The 22050-nt window shown below is 43.9% G+C and overlaps 1 protein-coding gene across 1 annotated transcript in view; it reads left to right on the forward strand.

The window, feature by feature from the left end:
• The window catches only part of LOC124774947 (FERM, ARHGEF and pleckstrin domain-containing protein 1), a 754047-nt gene that overhangs the window by 307411 nt on the left and 424586 nt on the right, over window positions 1-22050 (forward strand). Inside the window, exon 2 of the mRNA XM_047249656.1 lies at window positions 12309-12572. Within this exon, the coding sequence (XP_047105612.1) occupies window positions 12348-12572 (225 nt within the window). The 5' untranslated portion in view covers window positions 12309-12347. The remainder of the gene's footprint in view (window positions 1-12308; window positions 12573-22050) is intronic.

The raw sequence follows: 22050 nt of genomic DNA on the forward strand, positions 1-22050 counted from the left end.
GTTCTACTGCCGTGGACATCAAGATGTTGATGACAAGGGTCGCCATTGATTATCGTGGGCTGTTACCGGCGAATAGACGGGGCACAGTGGAAAGTTTCACTTTCCAATTCAGTGCTGGAAGACAATAACCGGTGAACAAGTCATAACGCACAGAGGCATCTCGTCCCCAAGGACTACAGAAGTCACCGACGCGTTGTAAAAATCTACAAAAATTAGATTCATCTTAAACTGTAAATAAACGCTCTTTACAAAATAACGTAGGCAGTTCTGAGGAACATTGTAAATGCTAATTCTCTCATCGTATACAGCGGAAAATTCTGATTCCATATGCGTCGCAGAATTGCTGCGAGGTACGTTCTTGAAATGTCGGTTTATGCGCCATTGTCTTTCGAAAGCTTTCAGACAGTAATCAAAGGAGCGGGGAAAAAGACAAATCGAAACGAAAGAACCATAAGTCACGGGACAGCCAAGATCGTTACGGAGAGCTGAAAAGAGAACGATGGCTTTATAACCGTAGCGGGCGATGAGGGGGAGACGAAATGACTTGGAAACATTTCGGCAAATAGCTTATCACGCCTCTCTTTTTAGTAACTCATCAACGTCTGTAGGCTTCTAAGAACTCTAAAAGAGGTCGATTTAAGATCCTAAAACAAGGTTATTGCTGCTGCTCATTGCAAGCAGTGAACGTCGAGGATTTCACACAATAGGAGATATATGTCGCATTCTGCGCCCATCCCATTTACGAAATGGAAATTTAATTGCGGAAGAACATGCGACGAGTACACAGTAGAGCTGCAAGAAGTGGTGCAGGGATGGGGACGAGGGGGCGGGAGGACTTACCGACCCCGCTATTTTTCCCGGCGGAATGTACCAAATGGCGTTCGTGTGCTTAACGACTGTAGGGTGTAATTATGTATCTGGGGAACAAAGCCGCCCTCTCTCATTTCGTCGAATATTATTATGAAAGGCGGTCTATTGCTGCATTGGGGAAAATCTGTAAGTTTCAGCAGAGACTGCTTCAAGTAAGCTCTACCTCATCCCATCATTGTTCGGTAGTTTATCTTTCGTTGTTGACTCTGTAGATAATGGATTGCCAGCTGCCAATTTACTAACATTTAAAACCTCTCGAAGCAACGTAGGTGACGCTGAGGCAAGTAATTTAATATAAGACACATGAGGCCGCAAATGTCGGAAAATACGCCAAAGGTGCATGGCAGGTGTCGAACATATGAGGTCACCGTATGACGTACCTCGCCACACGTGCACCGATGGAGCCTGTCGGTCTGTCGCAACTGGTCATCGCAGCGTAAGTCAGTTATTCACGTCGGTGTGGCTTCGGGCGTACGTGCGCGACTGTAGAACATGGGGTTCAGGGTTTGAGTTTTGCGTCTGGCAGGCAGTAATTTTCTTTTTTTTCTTTTTTTCTTTTTTGTTCATTGCGTTAGACAATTATGTGTTTTCACTGAAGTAAGCTTTATTATTTTATTTGCCAATCTCGCAGTCTCTGCTGGTTAATTGCGAACTACAGTACAACAGAAGCTCCCGCATTACCTCACTAGCAGTAAATGAAGGAAAGAACGACAAAATTAGAACAACTTTTGCTTGTTCACAGCGACGACAGTAGTTTTGTAACTTCTACGTTTACGCAAATCACATTTACGAAAGATAGTCGAAAACAGAGTAAACTGAGCGAGGTGGCGCAGTGGTTGGTTAGCACACTGGACTCGCATTCGAGGGGACGACGGTTCAAATTCGCATCCGGCCCTCCTGATTTAGTAGCCGGCCGAAGTGGTCTTGCGGTTCTATGCGCTACAGTCTGGAACCGCGCGACCGCTACGGTCGCAGGTTCGAATCCTGCCTCGGGCATGGATGTGTGTTCTAGGGGACTGATGACCTCCTCCTGATTTAGGTTTTCCGTCATTTCCCTATATCGCTTCAGTCCAATGCCGGGATGGTTCCCCAAGGACACGACCGACTTCCTTCCCCATCCTTCCATAATGCGATGGGACCGATGACCTCACTGTTCTGTCCCCTCCCCCAAATCAACCAACCAACCAAAACAGAGCCGCCAAGCGGAGCGAGGGTAGGATCGACTACCCCAATCGCTGCACGTGCGGCGAGGTACGTCGTATGGTTACGTCACATCTTCAACATTTTTCATCCACTTTCGGGGTATTTCACATTTGCGGTCCCATGTGTGTTATATTGCACTACTCGTCTCAGTGTCAGCTACATCGCTTCTTCGTTTTTGAAACGTTAATAAGAATCATTCTGTATATACATGGCGCCCCACCGAACTTTTTCACTTCATACATTTCCGAAATGAACCAAAATACCAGGGATATACCTGTGTGAGGGGCTCTCACAATGGACAGCAACCTTGGAAGCAAAATAACTCATGATGAACGATGCATGCAGGACATAAAAAGCAGACAAGCACAATCAAAGAGGACATTCCTTCCGAACAGAAGTTTACTGGTATCAAATATAGGCCTTAATTTGAGGAAGAAATTTCTGAGATTGTACATTTGGAACACAGCACTATATTGTAGTGAAACATGGACTGTGGGGAAATCGGAATAGAAGGGAATCGAAGCGTCTGACATGTGATGCTACTTGTGTTCTGACTTACAGTCACTGTCGCTGTCATGGAGGTAGAAATATAGAGCCCTAATCTGTAGAACTGTTTATCGTAGACAGATTCAGTTTGTTATAAGACAAGAATAGTGTATTGTGCCACTGCTTTCAGTCAGCTTTCTAACCGATATATCAACAGCGCCTGCCGCTGTGGTCGAGCCGTTCTAGGCGCTTCAGTCCGTAACCGTGCTGCTGCCACGGGCGCAGATTCGAATCCTGCCTCGGGCATGGATGTGTGTGGTGTACTAAGGTTAGTTAGGTTTAAGTAGTTCTAAGTCTAGGGGACTGAAGACCTCAGATGTTAAGTCCCATAGGGCTTAGAGCCATTTGAACTATTTTTGATAACAGCAGCGTTTGATTACATAGAAAAGTCAATGACGGTTGAACGACATGATATAACGACATGATATAACGATATATCTATACGGATACAAACTTGTTACACGATGGTATTGAGGTGACATGTGTCAACAAGATAACGAACATTGTCACAATATGTAAACGTTATGGACGTAATTTACTTCTTATCTCATTTTCGAGTTCGTTGGGTGGACGATGTACATATTCGCAAAGCACGTTTACGTCTTTTATTTAGTGCCCTAAAATATGCTGCGACGAATTTTCTTTATTCTCCCTTGGTGTTATTAATTGAATGATCTTTCAACATCAACACGGATAACGTTCTTTTTCATATTATTGCTAAATGTCTTCATCAAAACACCTTTATTAGTTCTTTTACTGAACTCTAGTCATTTTCTTTTACACGTCTTTAAATGCTCGTCAAGATCGTATATACATGGAGAGTGGCCAGTCGTCCGCTAGTTTCCATGTTTTTTTTTTTTTTTCCAATCTGCGTGCGGCATGTGCAATTAAGTACCGTCGCTGTGTCAAATGCAGTCACATACTAATGAGATGTACTTGATATTGACTTGACTTGACTTGATGTACTTGACGTGGAAATACCAAAACAACACTTCCAATGTATTATTTCACAATAGATTAAACCAGACGTCATTCCAATATGGATGTGTATACTGACTGTCATAAAGTAAAGCTGCACCCACATTGACATGGCCGACACGCTCCAAACTAGATGGGAATCTTGCACATCATCAGCTATGCCAGTGACCACAAGGAGGGAGGACCGGCGGATTTTTCGCCACGTGTGAACAGATCAAACCACAATGATAGGCGGCATCCAGCGGGCTGACCTGCATTGTGTGCAGCATCCAGTACCAATGGCAGACGGCTGCGTGACGCGCGGCTCTCCGCACACGAACCGTTATGACGCCTGCAACTCACATTCCTGCAGAATCGCGTCCGACTCGCCCGGTGTCGCCAACGACTGACGTGGGCCCTGCAATGTGGCAGCCGGTGATTTTTTAGTGACGAGTCCCGCTGCCGCTTTGGAGGCGACGACCATCAGGTCCCTGTTAGGAGTCGCAGTGGACCGCGCCTCCCTTCACACATCACGCCAACTCAGTGCAATAAAGTGGGGAGCGATGTCCTGTTGTGCCCGTTCACCGTTATTCTCCGTCAAGTCGTCGTCTCACGGGACGTGAAAACACACGTGGGTGAGGGGATGATGACGTCACAGCGTGGAAATCCAAGTTCCACTGTACTGCGGAGCCTGAAAAAAAGAAACTGGCGCGGCAGATTTTTGCCACGTGGAGAGTAACGTGGCTAGTGAGCTGCGACTTCGTTTTACGCTACAATGACAACATGAAAGCTACCGTATTATACGGCGTTAAACATTGTATTTGGTGGATTTTCTTTCTTATAGAGTACGTGATATGAATGTAAGCCGTTTGAATGCATCAACAAATTGAGAAGCTCTCAAAAGCACATCGTTTTATCTACGATTTGTTATGATGACAGGAAACTACATATCGGTAGGTAATGGCTTCCTGTAGTTGACGTTTTTAGCGTTATAACTTGTGTACTCCGAAAGTATTCCGTTTGAATGCTGCGGCACGGTGATGATCTATCAAAAGCAACCCTTTTTGTTACAATTGTCACATTAAATAACAAATAATGACATATATAGGTATAATCTCTAGACATTCTATGCAAGATCAGGAGATCTAGTTGCTGTTTCGAGAGCTGCGAAAAGTAGCAGATCATTCGCGTCCATCTCCTTCCAGGTTTTGTACACTTTTTGTTTTCTGAATGATTATGTGTCTTTCTTATTCATTTAATAGAAGTATGATCTCAAAATTCGATGTTATTTATTATTTAAAAAATGTATTTGCTGCAATTCTTGTTGCAAAGGCCAACGCCTGGGATGTTTCCCTATTGGCCAAAAATCTTAACGTGACTGCCGGTCTACTACTGAAAGTAAACATAAGTTACACACTGCAAGGTTTTGCTACTGTGAAACTTTATGTAATATATGTATATACCTATCTGTGGGTTTATGGACTAGCTCATGTTTGTATCTTGCCGATAAATGTCTTTCTTCAGTGACTGTGAGCAGCTTCGAAAAAGTTCTCCTTTTCCATTCGAATGAAATTACGAAACGAGTCCCATCTACCTGCCTGGCAACAATGATCAAAACCTGATATTATCTTCTGGGCGCAGCTCTTTCTGTGACGATGAGTGTCTTTCATGCGGGAGTGAACGAAGCAGATACCCGCGACCCAGTGCATATGCCCGACGAACGGCATAATTAATAAACGGCTTCTCTCATAATTAATGTTTTGAACATAACGAGAAAGATGAATAATTTTCGTTGAAGGGGGGGCCTCGTGAAGCCGTAATTACTATATGTACATTTTAAATCAGTACAACACAAATTCGACAAAAGGCAACAGAAATATGCAAGTGACAAACTTAGCTCATTTTGTCATTACCACCACGAAAAACCTGAGAAAGGTCTCTTTAGTAAGTTATTATTCTGCGACATAGCATTAATTAGTTGTGAGCTGCGTAGGTTAATCGCAGTAAATGAGAAGCATTGTTAATATGGATACAAAGTCTTTGTCGACCGAGTCCTTTGGCAAACGATGTTAACAAACAAAAACTGTAGTGTTGGCAGAAGAGCCAACACTGTGTTTCTAGAGGAGGCCGAAATGCACGCGTTTAATTACACGCTGACTGGCGTGAGGTCTGGAACAGGACAATATCTTGAGAATTGTAAATAAAGTACGTAGATGATGTAATACTTAACTTTAATCCACAATTGTAGAACATCTCTCGTTACGGTACATGCTTCATTATATTAATTATCAATTGAATACGGCGCCTTGCTAGGTCGTAGCAAAGGTAGCTGAAGGCTATGCTAACTATCGTCTCGGCAAATGAGAGCGTAGTTGTCAGTGAACCTTTCCTTGCAAAGTCGGCTGTACAACTGGGGCGAGTGCTAGTAAGTCTCTCTAGACCTGCCGTGTGGTGGCGCTCGGTCTGCTATCACTGACAGTGGCGACACGCATGTCCGACGTATACTAATGGACCGCGGCCGATTTAAAGGCTACCACCTAGCAAGTGTGGTGTCTGGCGGTGACACCACAAATACCACTAAAATTGCAGATCGATAAGAAATTTTTTTCCCTTAGCTACAGAAAAGTTGGGCATTGTATTGGTAACATGTTCTTGTATGATAGATAAATCACAGTGTTATTGAGTTGACATTAGTTATGCAGTACCACAGGATAAGATATTTACTTCATTCAGATTTACTTCATTGAGAGAGGAATTTTAGATAAATCTCATTTATTGTTCAGTGTCAGCTGCATATTTTTAATTAGATTACATGTTTCGATCACTTATCATCATCATCATCTTCAGAACTCAGTAGTTGCGCCAGCAACCCGTCTTGTCTATTCAGAGACACATACGAGTATTAGAGTACTTGTACTGAATAGACAAGAGGTGGGTTACTGACGCAACTACTTAGGTCTGAAGTTGGTCGTGAGTGATCTAAACATGTTACCTAATACGAAATGTGCAACTCAGACTGAACAATAAATGAGAATTATCTTAAATATCAATACTGTTGCTGATCATAACGAGACGAATATATCAGCTGTAACGAGAAAGGTGTCTTGGTCACTTCCTTCTTCCAAATTAACGTCCACTGACCATTGTTTCCGTTTTTATTTGATGCAAATACTATCAAGATTATTTACTTGTTTTTTTACAACCAACAGTCGAGGAACTTGACATGGCTCTAAAATGATTAACGTAATTATTTAACTCATACCAGTTTTACCCGCCCGGGTAGCCGCACGTATCACCGTGACCGCTTCAGGAACGGGGAGGTATGTCGGCCTCGGATCGAATCCGCCCAGCGGGTCGGTGTGCTGGCCAGCCAGGATGTGGTTTTTAGGTGGTTTCTCACATCACACTCGGTAAATACCGAACTTGTTCCCATGTTGCACCTCGGAGACAAGATATACATACACTTAGAACATTTCCTCACACTTGCACACAGAATTTTCTCTTTACGTAGACAGACTAGGTACACTGCTTCTGTTCTGGGGAGGGGGTGTAAGGAGGCTGACGACCTTAGCTGTTTGGTTTCTTTAAACACTTACTCAGCACTCAGCATATCAGTTTTAATCAGTAAGTCACATCCATCAAAACCTAGCTTACTAAAACTATTACGAAAACCTAATTCGTTATCTCTCGCGACAGAACCGACTTACCAGCATGGGTGTTCAAAAAATGGTGCAAATGGCTCTGAGCACTATGGGACTTAACTTCTGAGGTCATCAGTCCCCTAGACTTAGAACTACTTAAACCTAACTAACCTAAGGACATCACACACATCCTTTCCCGAGGCAGGATTCGAACCTGCGACCGTAGCAGCAGCGCGGTTCCGGAATGAAGCGCCTAGAACCGATCGGCCACACCGGCCGGCAGCATGGGTGTTCATAGACGTTAAGTTATGTAGAATGGACTGACAAAAAACGTCCAATAGTAAGGGGAGATGTACCATACTTCCATATGCAAATAACATAGGTCGAAAACGGTATTTGGAGCTTTAAAACGAGCCTCAACAATAAACGAAACAGACGATAGGTACAAACGTGGCGTTCTGAAATTCCATTCAGTCAGAGTTGGGCCAGTCTGTGTCTATACAGCATGTTAAAAACAGCCTTTTAAGGTCAGAGTATGGTAGGGAACCTCAAATCCTGTACTTCTTGCCATAAAAGTTCATTGATGCTGTCGGTACATTAGCAAAAATTAAAACATGTGGCCTACTGATTTCATTATTATGCACTTTACAGTATCACATGCCGACTGTCATAGAGAAGTGCTGATTCTGCACAAGTTAATGCCTGTCCAGTGCTTTCAGGGTAGTTGATTTAATACTCAAGCTTTACCCTGTAAACATCACGGAAAAATTGTGTCTAAGGTAATCAGTCACTTATAGCAACTTAAATACTGGTGAGATTTTAATGTTAAGCTGAAACCATTATATTCTGCTAATTTCATTGGTAACAGCGCTCTTTAGCAAGACCTATATTACCCGGGTCGAGTTATTTTAACTCGTCCGCATCGGCACTGAAAATTGTGTTTGTTGCTTTGGGGCGACGCGCACATTCATACATCCTTTCATCTGGCGGCACTGCTTCTCCAGAGGAGCGGATATTGTACTCGAACGCCATACATTACTATTTTAATATATTGATCTTTCATTTTGATAGTGGCGTAAGTTCACTCTTTTATAGAAACGCGAGACCATGTAAAATATAGAAACGCGAGACGATGTAAAATAATTTTACTCTAGATTAATCACAAATTATGTAATACCCACTTGTTCTGACAGCTCTCTCATTGAAGACCCACGCAAAATTGTATTCACAGCTGTTCGTTGCGCTTGGCTGATGGGCACTACATCGTACGTTAGTGCGTTGCTGGTAGCATAATTGGTAGAGTCGAGAGGGAGGCACCGTTGATACACGCTGGATGACAGGATCATCTAGTGTGAGTAGGTTACACTCTACCAAAATTATGGATCGGCAAGTTGGACACACTACATAAACTGTAGAATTACCGGTAGTATTGGTAGAGAAAGAAACACAAATAAATGGGCAAGAGAGAAACTGGGAGGCGACGACTTCTCCTTTATATCTGTTTGTTTTGTTGTTTGTTTTCCCAGATAATGAGAATCACACGTCATTCAGTGTTAGTCCATTGTGTATTTTGTATCCTTACAGAATATAAATTGTATTTACAGGTAATAAAAATTATTTGCTCACGTAACTTCTGCTCTTTTATGTAACCAAAGGAATTACTTTTGATGCAAGTACAATGTACATGCACAAACATAAAATATATATGTAATTATAATAATTGTTGTTGTTATTTTGTACTCAATAAATCATTCTTCATCATCAACAAAGGTAGGAGTTTCCTGTTATCATTAATAAATGCGAAATTTTTTTATGAATAACAGAAACATGTTTTGTTTAATTTCGATAAGGTATTGAAGCGATGCTTGATATATTTTTGTTTTGCAGTTTTTTTTAATTTCTTCCTTTTTGTTGAGGAAATTGCGTTTTCTAGCCGTTTTCGATAAATCTGTATTGTTTTCTTTACTTTTGCTACAATATTCCTCAGTTTCTGGGCACAAATCAACAATTTTCGGATAAAACCTGAATTAAACATTGGCAGTTTCAATTTTGCTATAAATGCTGTTCACTTTTAAGTAACAGTTTATGTAGAACAAAATGTCCCATAGGTTAGCTGGCCCTTTATATATCCTCACTCAGTTTGTAAACGGTTTACCGCTTCCGTTTTTTGGGAGAATCTAGTAAGACACTGGTCGCATGCGTAAAGAAAGCGATCGTTATGAGGCAACGCCCAATAAGTATGCAACACACCAGACCTACATGTAATGTGGGTATGGCCGTAACTGACCAAAGCTACTAGGAAAACAACCGTTGTGTACCCGCTTACTTATGATTGTCTGCGGTAGTTTTACAACTCTAAGCGTAGCCACCGGTGATACACGCCGGCGTGGACACTTCTGCGCGCTCGTCGTTAATTGGCTGTTTTATGGCTGTGGCTCCAGAACAGCGTGTTTCCGACCTATGGTTATCGGGGAAATTTTGCTCGGTTAACGTCCCCTCCGCTGTACTGGCATTATCAGGTTGTGTATCTCCACCCTGTATACGTTCTTTATGAAGGTTTGCTTGTACACAGTAAGTCTCACTGTCCTTCCTCTGACGCGCCACCACTGGCGTTTTCTTCGCGGAAAAACTTTACAAAATTTCCATCCACTCCCCGCAAGCGAATTCCGAGCCCCGTTGACACGACCTCGTCGAGTATTTCGTCAAACAGATTCGCGTCAGGTCGTCCACAGTGTAGCGGCGCCGGGTACACCGTGTAGCCATCCATAATGAGGCTGGGTCTTTTGTGCCAGGCTGCCGTACGTCGGCCATTACAGATTCAGGCGGTGAACCCTTGGCCGCTGCTGATAATTGGAGTCCTAACAAGTAGGCTAGTGTGCGCCGCATTGTGCGCGGGTCGGCCGCCTCCGCCTCGCTTGATTTATTACTCGAGCTCCGCTCTGCTCCCAGCTTTGTTCCGCGGATCTCCTGAGAGCGAAGGCTTTGCTACACGGACCCTGTACATTTATCATTACCACGGGGAAAGGCGCGTAAATCTGGTCCGGCACAAGTGGCTTTCCCTTTGCCATCAAAAATTTATGGCCCTCACGTCACAGTGGTTTGAGAACTCGGAGAATGTCGCCCTAGGCCGGGATGACAGAGACGTTCGTCGCTTTTTGTTGGATTCGCATTAAGAACCAGAACTAGCTGCATAACACGTCCCAAAATTCAGCTTAAGCAGATGTATTTACACTAGGCAGTGACGCCGCCGTCACAAACCGTGCGAAATTTTCACCCTGCAGCGGAGTGTGCGCAGGTATGAAACTTCCTGACTGGCAAGTGCTCTGCGGACTGTCTTAGGTATATCCTTTCTTCCAGGAGTGCTAGTCTTGCAAGTTTCGCAGGAGAGCTTCAGTGAAATTTGGAAGGTAGGAGACTAGCTAATGGCGGGAGTAAAGCTGTGAGGATGGCTCGTGAGGCGTGCTTGGGTAGCTCAGTCGGTAGAGCACTTGCCCACGAAAGGCAAAGGTCTCGAGTTCAAGTCTCCGGGCGGCCGGTGTGGCCGAGCGCTCCTAGGCGCTTCAGTCTGGAACCGCGCGACCGCTGCGGTCGCATGTTCGAATGCTGCCTCGGGCATGAATGTGTGTGATGTCCTCAGGTTAGTTAGGTTTAAGTAGTTCTAAGTTCTAGGGGACTGATGATAATAATAATGTCGTGTGACGAGGGCCTCCCGTCGGGTAGACCGTTCGCCTGGTGCAAGTCTTTCGATTTGACGCCACTTCGGCGACTTGCGCGTCGATGGGGATGAAATGTTTATGATTAGGACAATGCAGCACCCAGTCCCTGAGCGGAGAAAGCCTCCGACCCAGCCGGGAATCGAACCCGGGCCCTTTGGATTGACAGTCTGTCGCGCTGACCACTCAGCTACCGGGGGCGGACTAGGGGACTGATGACCTCCTCGGATGTTAAGTCCCATAGTGCTCAGAGTCATTCGAGTCTCCATCCTGCTCACAGTTCTAATGTGCTAGACAGTTTCAGGGGTGGGGTGGTCAAGCATTCAGCAGTGACGTTATCCACAAACTTGTTTCTGTGTAACTGTATATCGAAAAGCGTACTGCACGAGAAAAATGAACTGTCGACGGAAACACGTGTCCATAACCGTCATCCGGCGAGGGAGCAGAGCAATCGCATTCATGTGAGACAAAGCATATGTATGCAACAGCTAGACTCTAGACTCATCTTCTCCACTGGCGATCGTGGCAATCTATCGCGTTCACTGAATAACAAACAACAGCGAGACATTCCGCCTGCGACTTTCAGCGTACAAAGCAATGTTTGCTGCCGAAGGGGTATCCTAATGGCAGGCGCTGGCGCCTGTATCTTCGACGCTGTGCAGCGCCGTTGGATGACATTTCCGGACACGGGTTCCTATCCCCGATTTTTTCTTAGGACAGCCTGTACGACACCTCGAAATTTGTCGCAACATTTCTGGTACACCCTGTATATTTGAAGCTATAAGATGTAAAAAGCCGAGGAATCATACACGATCAGCCTGTAGATCAGAAGCCGGCCTGTGTGACCGAGCGGTTCTAGGCGCTTCAGTCTGGAACCGCGCGACCGCTACGGTCGCAGGTTCGAGTCCTGCCTCGGGCATGGATGTGTGTGATGTCCTTAGGTTAGTTAGGTTTAAGTGGTTCTAAGTTCTAGGGGACTGATGACCTCAGATGTTGAGTCCCATAGTGCTCAGAGCCATTTGAACCTGTAGATCAGGTGTTAAATAATCTCTGTTTATCAGAAATGCTCTTCTTGCTGTTGTCAGTCATTATTTCGTATCTTCTTTGCTTTTGGCGAACGTCAGTAATCTTGCTGCCCAAATATCATAGCTCGTCTACCACTTTTAGTGTCTTTTCCTAAGCTTATTGTAATATTTTTTAAACAGTTGTTTAAAAATACAGTTGTGAAAAAATGCCTGGTACAATGAATAGAATAAAGAGAGAGTAAGTTGGAAAAATACCGCATTAGGCGGGTTGTTCCAGTGTTGGAACCAACTCTTGACCCTGATAATGTCCCACACGTGCTAGTGAGTAAGCGTGTGTGTTGTGCGTGCTGCAGGGCGCGCGGCAGTCGCCAGCTCGTGACGTCTGTTGAGCGATGGAGGGCGGCGGCGGCGGCTCGTGCGACGGCGGCGTGGGGGTGGGGCTGGGCGTGTCGGGGGGCGGTGTGGGCGGCGCCAAGCTGCCGCACTCGCACTCGACGCCGGCCGGCGTGGACGGGGGCGGCTCCCGCACGCCCCCCGCCACCCCCAAGAAGGCCGGCAAGATGCTCGCCGTCAGGGTGCAGATGCTCGACGACACGGTCACCATGTTCCAGGTCCAGGTCGGTACCAGCCAAATGCGGCTTCAACAATATACACATAGACGCAGACTCCTTTTTCCGTCAGAAATCCGCTTAAAATATCGTCGCAGTCCCCTTACAGGTCGACACACTACAAATTCCCGACATACTGTCGCCTGCAAGAGCTGCTAACACAATTAGAAAAAACGTTTGCTTGCCTTAGTGTACAGTCGCACTTTTATTTTGTCAAATAACTACCGGTTTCGGTACCAAACACTACCATCAGGCCAGCCTACGATCACGTACATCTCACTACACAGTTAAATCACTCTTCTAAAGTTCAATGAAACTATATGATTCTTGAGACTAATCTCAAACATCTACAGTGTATACATGCGAACTGAAGTGACGAATGAAAATCTTTAGCAGGGGCAGGATTCGAAATCAGGACTCCTGCTCACTAGCCAGATGCGCTAACCACTACGCCAATCCGGGACAGCGGCTTTGCATAACTGCACGGACTACCCTAGTACACCTCCACCCTAAATTCCCATGCACGTTTCAGCCCACGTGGAATTCCCCCTAAACTCTTAACAACACTGCTGAGGCTGTCCAACTATATTGGAATAGCACTTCAGCATCGAACGAAACGGGGGATCCTGCCTAAAACCCAGGCGTAGGTGCTTTAAATCAGTGAGGCCCGGGTGGTGTAGTGGTTAGCGCATCTGACTAGTGAAAAGGGGATCTGGGTTCGAATCCCGGCCATGCTACGAATTTTCAGTAGTTTCAGTGTGTATATATACATCACAGATATTTGAGACTTGAAAACGTCTCTGGAACCATGTTTTTTATTTTTTTTAAGTAACTATACCTGGGTGTCAGGCAGGATCCCCCGTTTCTATCAACGCTGTGATGCTGTTTCAGTATAGTTGGAGAGCCTCTGCATTGCTGTTCGAGTTTACGAGGAATACCAAGTGAGCTGGGCGATTTTTAATCCGCTGTTTCATTGCATGGTGCAGAATGCTAGCCTTCAAGAAAAGAAGAGGAGCAGCTGCTTGCTATCATGGAAACAAAGATGCTCAGGTGAACACCTGGGATTAATATTGCACGATAATGTCACAAACGATGAAATTCTTAATTGGGGAGGGAGGCGTGCTAGATAGTGGTTAGCGCTTCTGGCTAGTGAGCGGGAGGTATGGGTTCGATTCTCGTTCTTGGTACGAAGTTTCATTCGTCGCTCCAGTGCGCGTGTATACATCTTCTGGAAATTTTTAAAAGTATGTTCCTATGTGTAATTTCTCAAACTTTCTCGGCGCGACTGACCGATAGTGTACTTTCAGGAGTTCTGCCGAGTTATTTTCATTTTCTTCACAATAATTCGACGATTGACTCGGTCGCAGAAGTATTGTACAGAAAATGGAAAATACAACTCGGTAGAACATCCAGAAGCACACTATTACTTCTCTATAGGATAGTTAAAAGTGCACTCTTAAAACATAGGCAACTCCTTAACGTCAAAATGACTGACCACAATAGGAGTGTCATTGTACCAGTAAGTAAAAGTCTGCGCTGTTCGTTACACATAGAAGTAAAGCAAAATGACAAGCGAACCCCCTATGTGCAGAGTCTTTTTTTATGCAAGGCAATTTCGTTAAGCTTTTAATACACAAAGCGAAATCAGCAAATTGATATATCCTAGCCAAGTTAATTCACTGCTAGTTTATATTCGTAAAGATAAAACTGTGGCTCCTAATTTTATCACTGACGTAAACTTTCGAAAATACTTAAGTCATTGAGGTAAAAAAGATTTACTGGTTCTGTGGTCTACTACGAAACTAACAGCGCCAGCTACTGGTTCTTTGTTGCACTACACCGTCCTTAACTCAAACTTTCGAACTACTAAGCTGGGCCAACTCCTAAAACTTTAAATTACGATTTCTTTGTTTTCCTTGATCCGATTTTAATGAAATAATGCCTATACGTTGCACAAGCTGTGCTCAAGTTACCTGTGAAAACCTCATGAAAATTCGTCTGGTAGATTTGAAGATAAGCGTGTTCAGGCAGACACGACGGTTTTACAGTTTTATAATTTGTATAGATTGGTAGAAGATACAGATTTTTAGTCACAATGTACAGAAATAAAACACGGAATGTAACAAGCAGATGAACGCAGTTAAAAAAGGGTAGATGGAAGAGTAATATACACAAAATGCTGAAAACCATTGGTCGAGTATACGGTGCGATCAACAACAATTTACATAATGATGCTAACCGACTCTGCTGGCTATAATAATCTTGTCGTAGAGTTATTATTTACTTTTAGTTTTATAATTTGTATAGATTGGTAGAAGATACAGATTTTTAGTCACAATGTACAGAAATAAAACACGGAATGTAACAAGCAGATGAACGCAGTTAAAAAAGGGTAGATGGAAGAGTAATATACACAAAATGCTGAAAACCATTGATCGAGTATACGGTGCGATCAACAACAATTTACATAATGATGCTAACCGACTCTGCTGGCTATAATAATCTTGTCGTAGAGTTATTATTTACTTTTAGTTCTTTAGGGTATAATGTCAGACATTACCCGAAGTATTTTTGTGACACGAAAGTGAAATATTTCTACAGTGTTAACGCCTCGCGACCTCTTTTCTCGCGTGATAAGTACCGTACAAAAGATTTTTTTTCTTTCTTTTTCTTTGTGTTAGCTTGTATGGCCGGAACGCAGCCAACTCCAGACTTGTTGAAAGCAGCTTCCCGTGAAATATTCCCGTACTTTTCCAGCGTCGCACACCCACCGCCGCCCTTTGCCAAAGCAGAGAGCAGCAATCTGTGTTCCCAACTTGGTACGCGAACAATGCCGGGAGCTGTCCTGAAGTTCTTGTATAAATACAGAGACAAACAGAATCAAAACTCAAGAGTCGAGCTCTTTCGCAGTGTGCTACAAATGCAACCCGAACACGCCATACATTTTCCTTCCTCGTGCATTCCTTATAAAGTTCCATTCGTTCGGGTCAGTACCTCCAAATGATTATTTTTGGAAGTTTCCAGCAGTATCGAAGTTCAGCAAAGTTGGTGCTGTAGAATGAAATATTTAATTTCGTTGTCATCAGAGGCTCCAGGTTCCCTAGCAACAGTTTTGTAGCCACTGCATATTAATGTGGCGTGTTAGCTTCAAGGCAGCCGTCCTTCCAACACGGACAGTGCATTTTTGCATATATCAGATTATAAAGGATAATTTTGTGAAATACGAAGTGAAGCCCACTGCTATAATGAAACTTTGTAATATGTTGTATTCGGCAACATTCACTCGTCTTTAGCCTACACAGTGGACTGCGTTGCTATTATCATTATTGTGCATTCAGTGAAAACAAAACAGTGGAACTACTGGCGACTTGGGTGGCGCTAAAGTTTAAGAAGATTATGGATCTGACGGTACGATGACGACTAGGTCATTAAAGACGCAGCACTATGTCGGACTGGAAGACAGGGAAAGAAATCAGTCACACCGTTTGCAAAAGAACCATACCAGCACTTGCCGTAAGTGATTTTTGAGAAACCACGGGGTACCTGAGTCTGCATAGCCGGAAAGCGGATTTGAACTTCTATCCTTCATAGAACGAGGAATTCCGCATTATGCTAGACACCTTTTCAGTTTCGTTTTAGCCAGACGTGTTTCAGCACTTTTTGTGCTATCTTCAGTGGGTTATTTTATTTTCTTACTGTAAAATTCTTGTTACATATTAACATTTAGAGAAACTTTTGGTGCAAAATATTTACGATTGTGAATGAATAACTGTTACAAAATATTGTACATCATTTGTCTGCAGTTCACAGTTGAGATATGTATTAACGACCTGATGCACTGTGTGTTGTTTATTACAATGTGTCTAAAGTTCTAGTTGTAGATTAATTGGCAAAAGACTGGATGTATGCATTGTGTATTGTGTATTGAACCAGGGACCTAGAAACGACGGAGTGGCTTCGTCCCGCCATAGCCCTCAGTGGTTCACAACCGCCGGCCGGAGTGGCCAAGCGGTTCTAGGCGCTACAGTCTGGAACCGCGCGACCGCTATGGTCGCAGGTTCGAATCCTGCCTCGAGCATGTATGTGTGTGATGTCCTTAGGTTAGTTAGGTTTAAGTAGTTCTAAGTTCTAGGGACTGATGACCGCAGATGTTAAGTCCCATAGTGCTCTGAGCCATTTGAACCGTTTTTTTTTTTTTTTTTTTTGTTCACAACCCCACAACAGGCCACAGAATCTATCCACCCCACCGCCGCCCCACACGAACTCAGGGTTATTGTGCGGTTCGATCCCCATCCTCCGAATTTCTTTATTAAACCATGGTGAGTCTTTTCCACCCTTATCCACTTACTAAGCACATACCTCTCCTGTCCGCGATTTAAAATCTGCTTAAACTTGGCGCATAATTCCTCTACAGCCATCTTATTGGAACTAAGTGATGTCAATTCATTGTCTAAGTGAGATGCTAACAACTGCTTATCTGCTCTATCTAGAAGAAACTCTCTCCTGGACGTCTTGGCAGATTCATTAACTTTCGTAGACGTAGTTGCTACAATGACATCATGATCGCTAATCCCCGTTTCTATACCGCCATTGTCGATGATGATGATGGTGATGGTGATGATGATGGTGGTGATGATGATGTGCCTTCGGCCTCCGAGGATTGACCCCAAATGTCAAGTCCAAGCCTGGAATGGCTGCCTTTCAGAAGTAGGTTTACGACTCAACGTAAAGGAGATGCAAACGACTCGGATACCATCAGAATCAATCATGTTGACCTCCCAACAAGAACTTTTAAGTATCTAGGCTCCACAATTGCTGCTGCTGGTAGAAACGTCAGCACTGAAATTTCTAACCGCCTGAGCAATGTGGCTCAAATGGCGATCTGTGACTGGTGTACCCTGTGATCAAAGATTCCAAACAGACTCAAGTCGAAAGTGTGCCGATTTGTAATCCGCTCAGTTTCATTGCATGGTGCAGAATGCTAGCCTTCAAGAAAAGAAGAGGAACAGCTACTTGCTATCATGGAAACAAAGATGCTCAGGTGAACACCTGGATTAATATTGCACGATAATGTCACAAACGATGAAATTCTTAAGTTACATGGGGTAGCACCAATAGTAGACAAGACGATAGCCATCTACGATGGTACGGGCGTGTTCTCAAAGCAGACGCAATAACAGTGGCAAATACTACTTTCAATTTGAGAGTAAGTGGTAAACGCCCAGTAGGACAACCTAGCCAAAGATGGCTTGAAACTGTAGACGAAGATCTAAAGATTTCAGGCCTGCACCCAAGTCAAACACGAGATCGGATAAAATGGCGACTCAGAGCCAAAAAAGCAGACCCGGCCAGCATGTGGGACAAACGCTAAAGAAGAACGCAATTTCTCTGGAGGATTTTGTTTTTTCGTAGCGTCACAACACAATCCATTGAGTGCCCGATATTTGACTTCAGTTGATTCCAAGTTTTTTTTCTGGCAACAAACACTCGTGTGATGCAATGTCATGCTACGCGTGGCCTTGCTACAGACGGTAGTTCATAAATGGCTGGGTGAGGAAATAAAAACTCGTGTTACATTAAAACTGTCTGTCGGGCTGAGGATCGAACCCAAACATTTACCTCCCAAGGGGCCGGCCGTGTTGGCCATGTAGTTCTGGGCGCTACAGTCTGGAACCGCGCGACCGCTACGGTCGCAGGTTCGAATCCTGCCTCGGGAATGGATATGTGTGATTTCCTTAGGTTAGTTAGGTTTAAGTAGTTTTAAGTTCTAGGGGACTGATGACCTCAGAAGTGAAGTCCCATAATGCTCAGAACCATTTGAACCTCCCAGTATGCAGGAGAGCATGAACAGTATGTGAGCGGCACCGAGAGACTGAAACATTTGAGTCGGATCTTAAGCTGTGCTCTTTTGTCTCAGTTAGCAAGAAAGTTGCTTACAAGAAGTTTAACCAGTGAAATGAGTGAAAGCTTTATTCTCAGTTAGACACTGTAAATCGGACGGAAAAATGAGCAAAACACTATGCCTTGTAAAGCACCAACCGCACCGTAGACCCAGTGAGTTAACAAAAAGAAAGATCCGTTTCTCTTTTTGCACTATACTCTGTGAGCCGTAGCGCAACGTCTGCGCGGCTGCTGGAAGCATAGGACCGGTTTGAGCGTATCGACTGTAATTCATTCATGAATTCGTAACGCGAACTGACAGACTGCGCCTGGTGTATTATGCACGCGTGACATTACGTCCCTATTGGTCGGCTCGTCTGCGCGTTTCACCCAAGTCTTTGTACAGCCTGTCGCAGCCTCCTTGCGGTATTTTTTTTAAGCAGCAGCGCATCTCCTGTAAGAGTGCCATTTCTTCCTTTTGTGTGCGCCCCGCTGGGGGTCCATTCGCGGTTAGCGGAAGCAGTTGTTACTGAAGGATCTACATTGCATGAGCCGATACGACTGCCGTTACCCTCGTCCTCCGTTATCTGTATCTGCATCTGACATAGATCTCAACCTGCCGGTCCGATGCAGCTACTGGTGATCAGCTCTGAGACGCTTGAGAGTTTGGAAGGTACAAGAGCTATTCTGTAACAATAGTAAAAAACTACTAATTTTCTATAAAAAATATTCGTTTGTTTCTCAATATTATCCGCACCACCACCACCACCACCACCACCACCACCACCACCATCATTATCATCATCACCACCATCATTATCATCATCACCACCATCATCATCTTCATCATCAGTGTTCTGCCAAAAGGCAAATTTTCACATGGTAGTTCTCCAGGCTGTCCGGTCTTCTGCCACCCTCTTCAGGTCTGCATAATTTCCTCTTCCCTTTATGTCGTCTATTATCTTGTATCTCCTTCTTCCTCTCACTCTTCCCCACAAACCAATCCTTCCATAGCATCTACTAGCAAGCATTCCCTTCTCAATAAACGTCCCAACCAGTTCTTTTTCGTTTCCCTTACAACCTTCATCAGACATCTTCTCTGATTCCAACCCTTTCCAATACTCTTTCATTACTCACTCTTCCCATCCAGCTTATTCTCTCCATTCTCCTCCACATCCACATCTCAAATGCTCCTAACCTTTTTTCATCCTCTCGTCTCAGCGTCCATGTTTCTGCTCCATATAGTGCCACACTCCAGACAAAACATTTGCCAAGCCTTTTCCTTAGTCCTTTATCTAATTTGCCACATAAGAGTCTCCTCTTTCTGTTGAATGCCTCCTTCGCTATGGCAGTTCGAGTTTTCAACTCCTGGTGACATCTCAAGTCTTCAGTTATTGTGCTTCCGAGATATTTAAATTCACTTATTTGGCTAATGGTAGATTGTCCTATATTAATATTGGACAGTCTGCGTCTCATACTGATGACCATACTCTTAGTTTTTGCTGTGTTTATTTGCATCCCATATTCCACATAAACTTCATTCAGATCTTTGAGCATGTTATTCACTGTCCGCTCACTGTCTGCCATTAATACCATGTCATCAGCAAATCTTATACATTCTATTCTCCTTCCACCAATACATATTCCTCTTTCCCCATCTAAACAACAGTGGGGAAAGGCAACAACCTTGTCTAACACCTCGTCCAATGCTGCTTCCTTCTGACATTTCATTTCCAATCCTTATCCTTACTTTCTGGTGTAAATATAGATCCTGTATCAGTCGTCTCTCCTTCCAATCTACTCCTTTCCTTTTCAAAATATCCATCAGCTTGTTCCACTGAACTCTGTCAAAAACCTTTTCTAAATCTATAAAAACAGCAAAGATTTCTGTACTCTTTTCCATATATCTTTCCCCTATAGTTCTTAGCAGGCCAATAGCATCTCTTGTTTCTTTTCCTCTTCTAAATCCGAACTGCTCCTCTGGAATCCCTGTATCCAGCTTGCCATATATCCCCATCCATGACTATTATTCGATTCAAAGAATTTCCCTCTTTTTTATTCATTCGAAAAAATAGATTTTACCAGACTCTGAAAAATATTCATTGACTTCCTCATTTGAAGTGAATTCCTTCCCGTGACGTCAGATTTTGATATCGAGGGGTGGGGAGGAGACTGGGGAGGAGACACTAGAATCTAAACGTGGAGAGTAGAGTGAATGAGGAACCAATTCTAACGCAGTCCATGCACTTTCATCACCGTGACTGCAACTGTGTGGGAGGGTGCGTTATCGTGGTGCAGGAGCGGATTATTATGGGTTAATTTGGATCGCGCCAGAATGCCATGCGAGGGGTCCGGGTTCGATTCCCGGCCGGGTCGGAGATTTTCTTCGCTCGGGGACTGGATGTTGTTTTGTCTTCAGCCTCATTACCCCGTGTCGAGCCCCACTGCACAAGCGTGCGTTAGCGACCTCGGCCACGGAGGCGGATTGCTGTTACTGAGTGAACGAGAGGTACTGGCAGGATTGAAGCTGTTAAGTGGATCGTTGGCCATGCCTGGCTACTAAGTTTGTAAGAGCATTTTCCGCAAAATAGAAGCTTCCAGATTCGAATCTTGACCAGGAAGTTTCAAAACAGACGCACAACCCGCTGTGTAGGGTGAAAGATTCAGTTTCGTCTTCGCCATCTTCGGCGTAGTCTCACTGTCCGTTGTCCACTAATTTGTCTACTAATCCAACTCTGGTGACTAAAGGTCGATAAGAGGGTTCATCCAGCCAAGAATCGGCGCAAAGGTCCTGCAGATTGCAGTTATTTCCGTTAATCCAAAACTAAATAATTTTTGGTGTTGGCTGTGAGTCTCCAGGGATTTCATCCGATTTTTGAACAGTGCAGGCCTCAAGCAGTCAACGCTTCAAATACGAGTTTAATAACAGCACGAAACTTTTTCTTTAACCACTCCGCAGCGGTAACTACAGTGGTGACACCGTTGCCAACAGTTAACTTCATAGGGCTCACGCTTCAGACTTTGCTTACAACCCTTCAGCTCTTACCAGCAGTGGTGATGTGTGACAGAATTCTCCACAGTTTCATGGAAATTTTTCGCAGTGTGTACGTCCCATCTAATTGTTAACACTTCCACAAACTAATGAGTGGTTTAAGTCATATCTACAGAACAGGAAGCTAAAAGTTTCCTTATATGGGTCAAGTGATTTAAATAAATTTGCCACTTCATCTAACTGGGGTGAAATTACATTAGGTGTTCCACAGGGTTCAATCATGGAGCCCCCTTCTGTTCTTGATATATGTGAACGACCTCCCTTCCTATCTGAAACAAGAAACTGAACTGACACTGTTTGCTGATGATACAAGCATCATTATTAATCTAGTAAAAGAAAGTCAAATTGAAAATGATACAAATAAGGTCTTTGGAAAAGTCATTAATTGGTTTTCTGCAAATGGGCTTGCTCTAAACTTTGAAAAAACGCAGTACATCCAGTTTTCTGCTGCAAAAAGTATAAATATAACACATCAACGGAAGTCAGTGGACAGGGCAGAGCATACTAAGTTTTTGTGTGTACATATAGACGAGAATCTTAATTGGAAAATTCATA

The sequence above is a fragment of the Schistocerca piceifrons genome, chromosome 2 (genome assembly GCF_021461385.2).
Source record: "Schistocerca piceifrons isolate TAMUIC-IGC-003096 chromosome 2, iqSchPice1.1, whole genome shotgun sequence".
In the NCBI taxonomy this organism is placed as follows: domain Eukaryota; kingdom Metazoa; phylum Arthropoda; class Insecta; order Orthoptera; family Acrididae; genus Schistocerca; species Schistocerca piceifrons.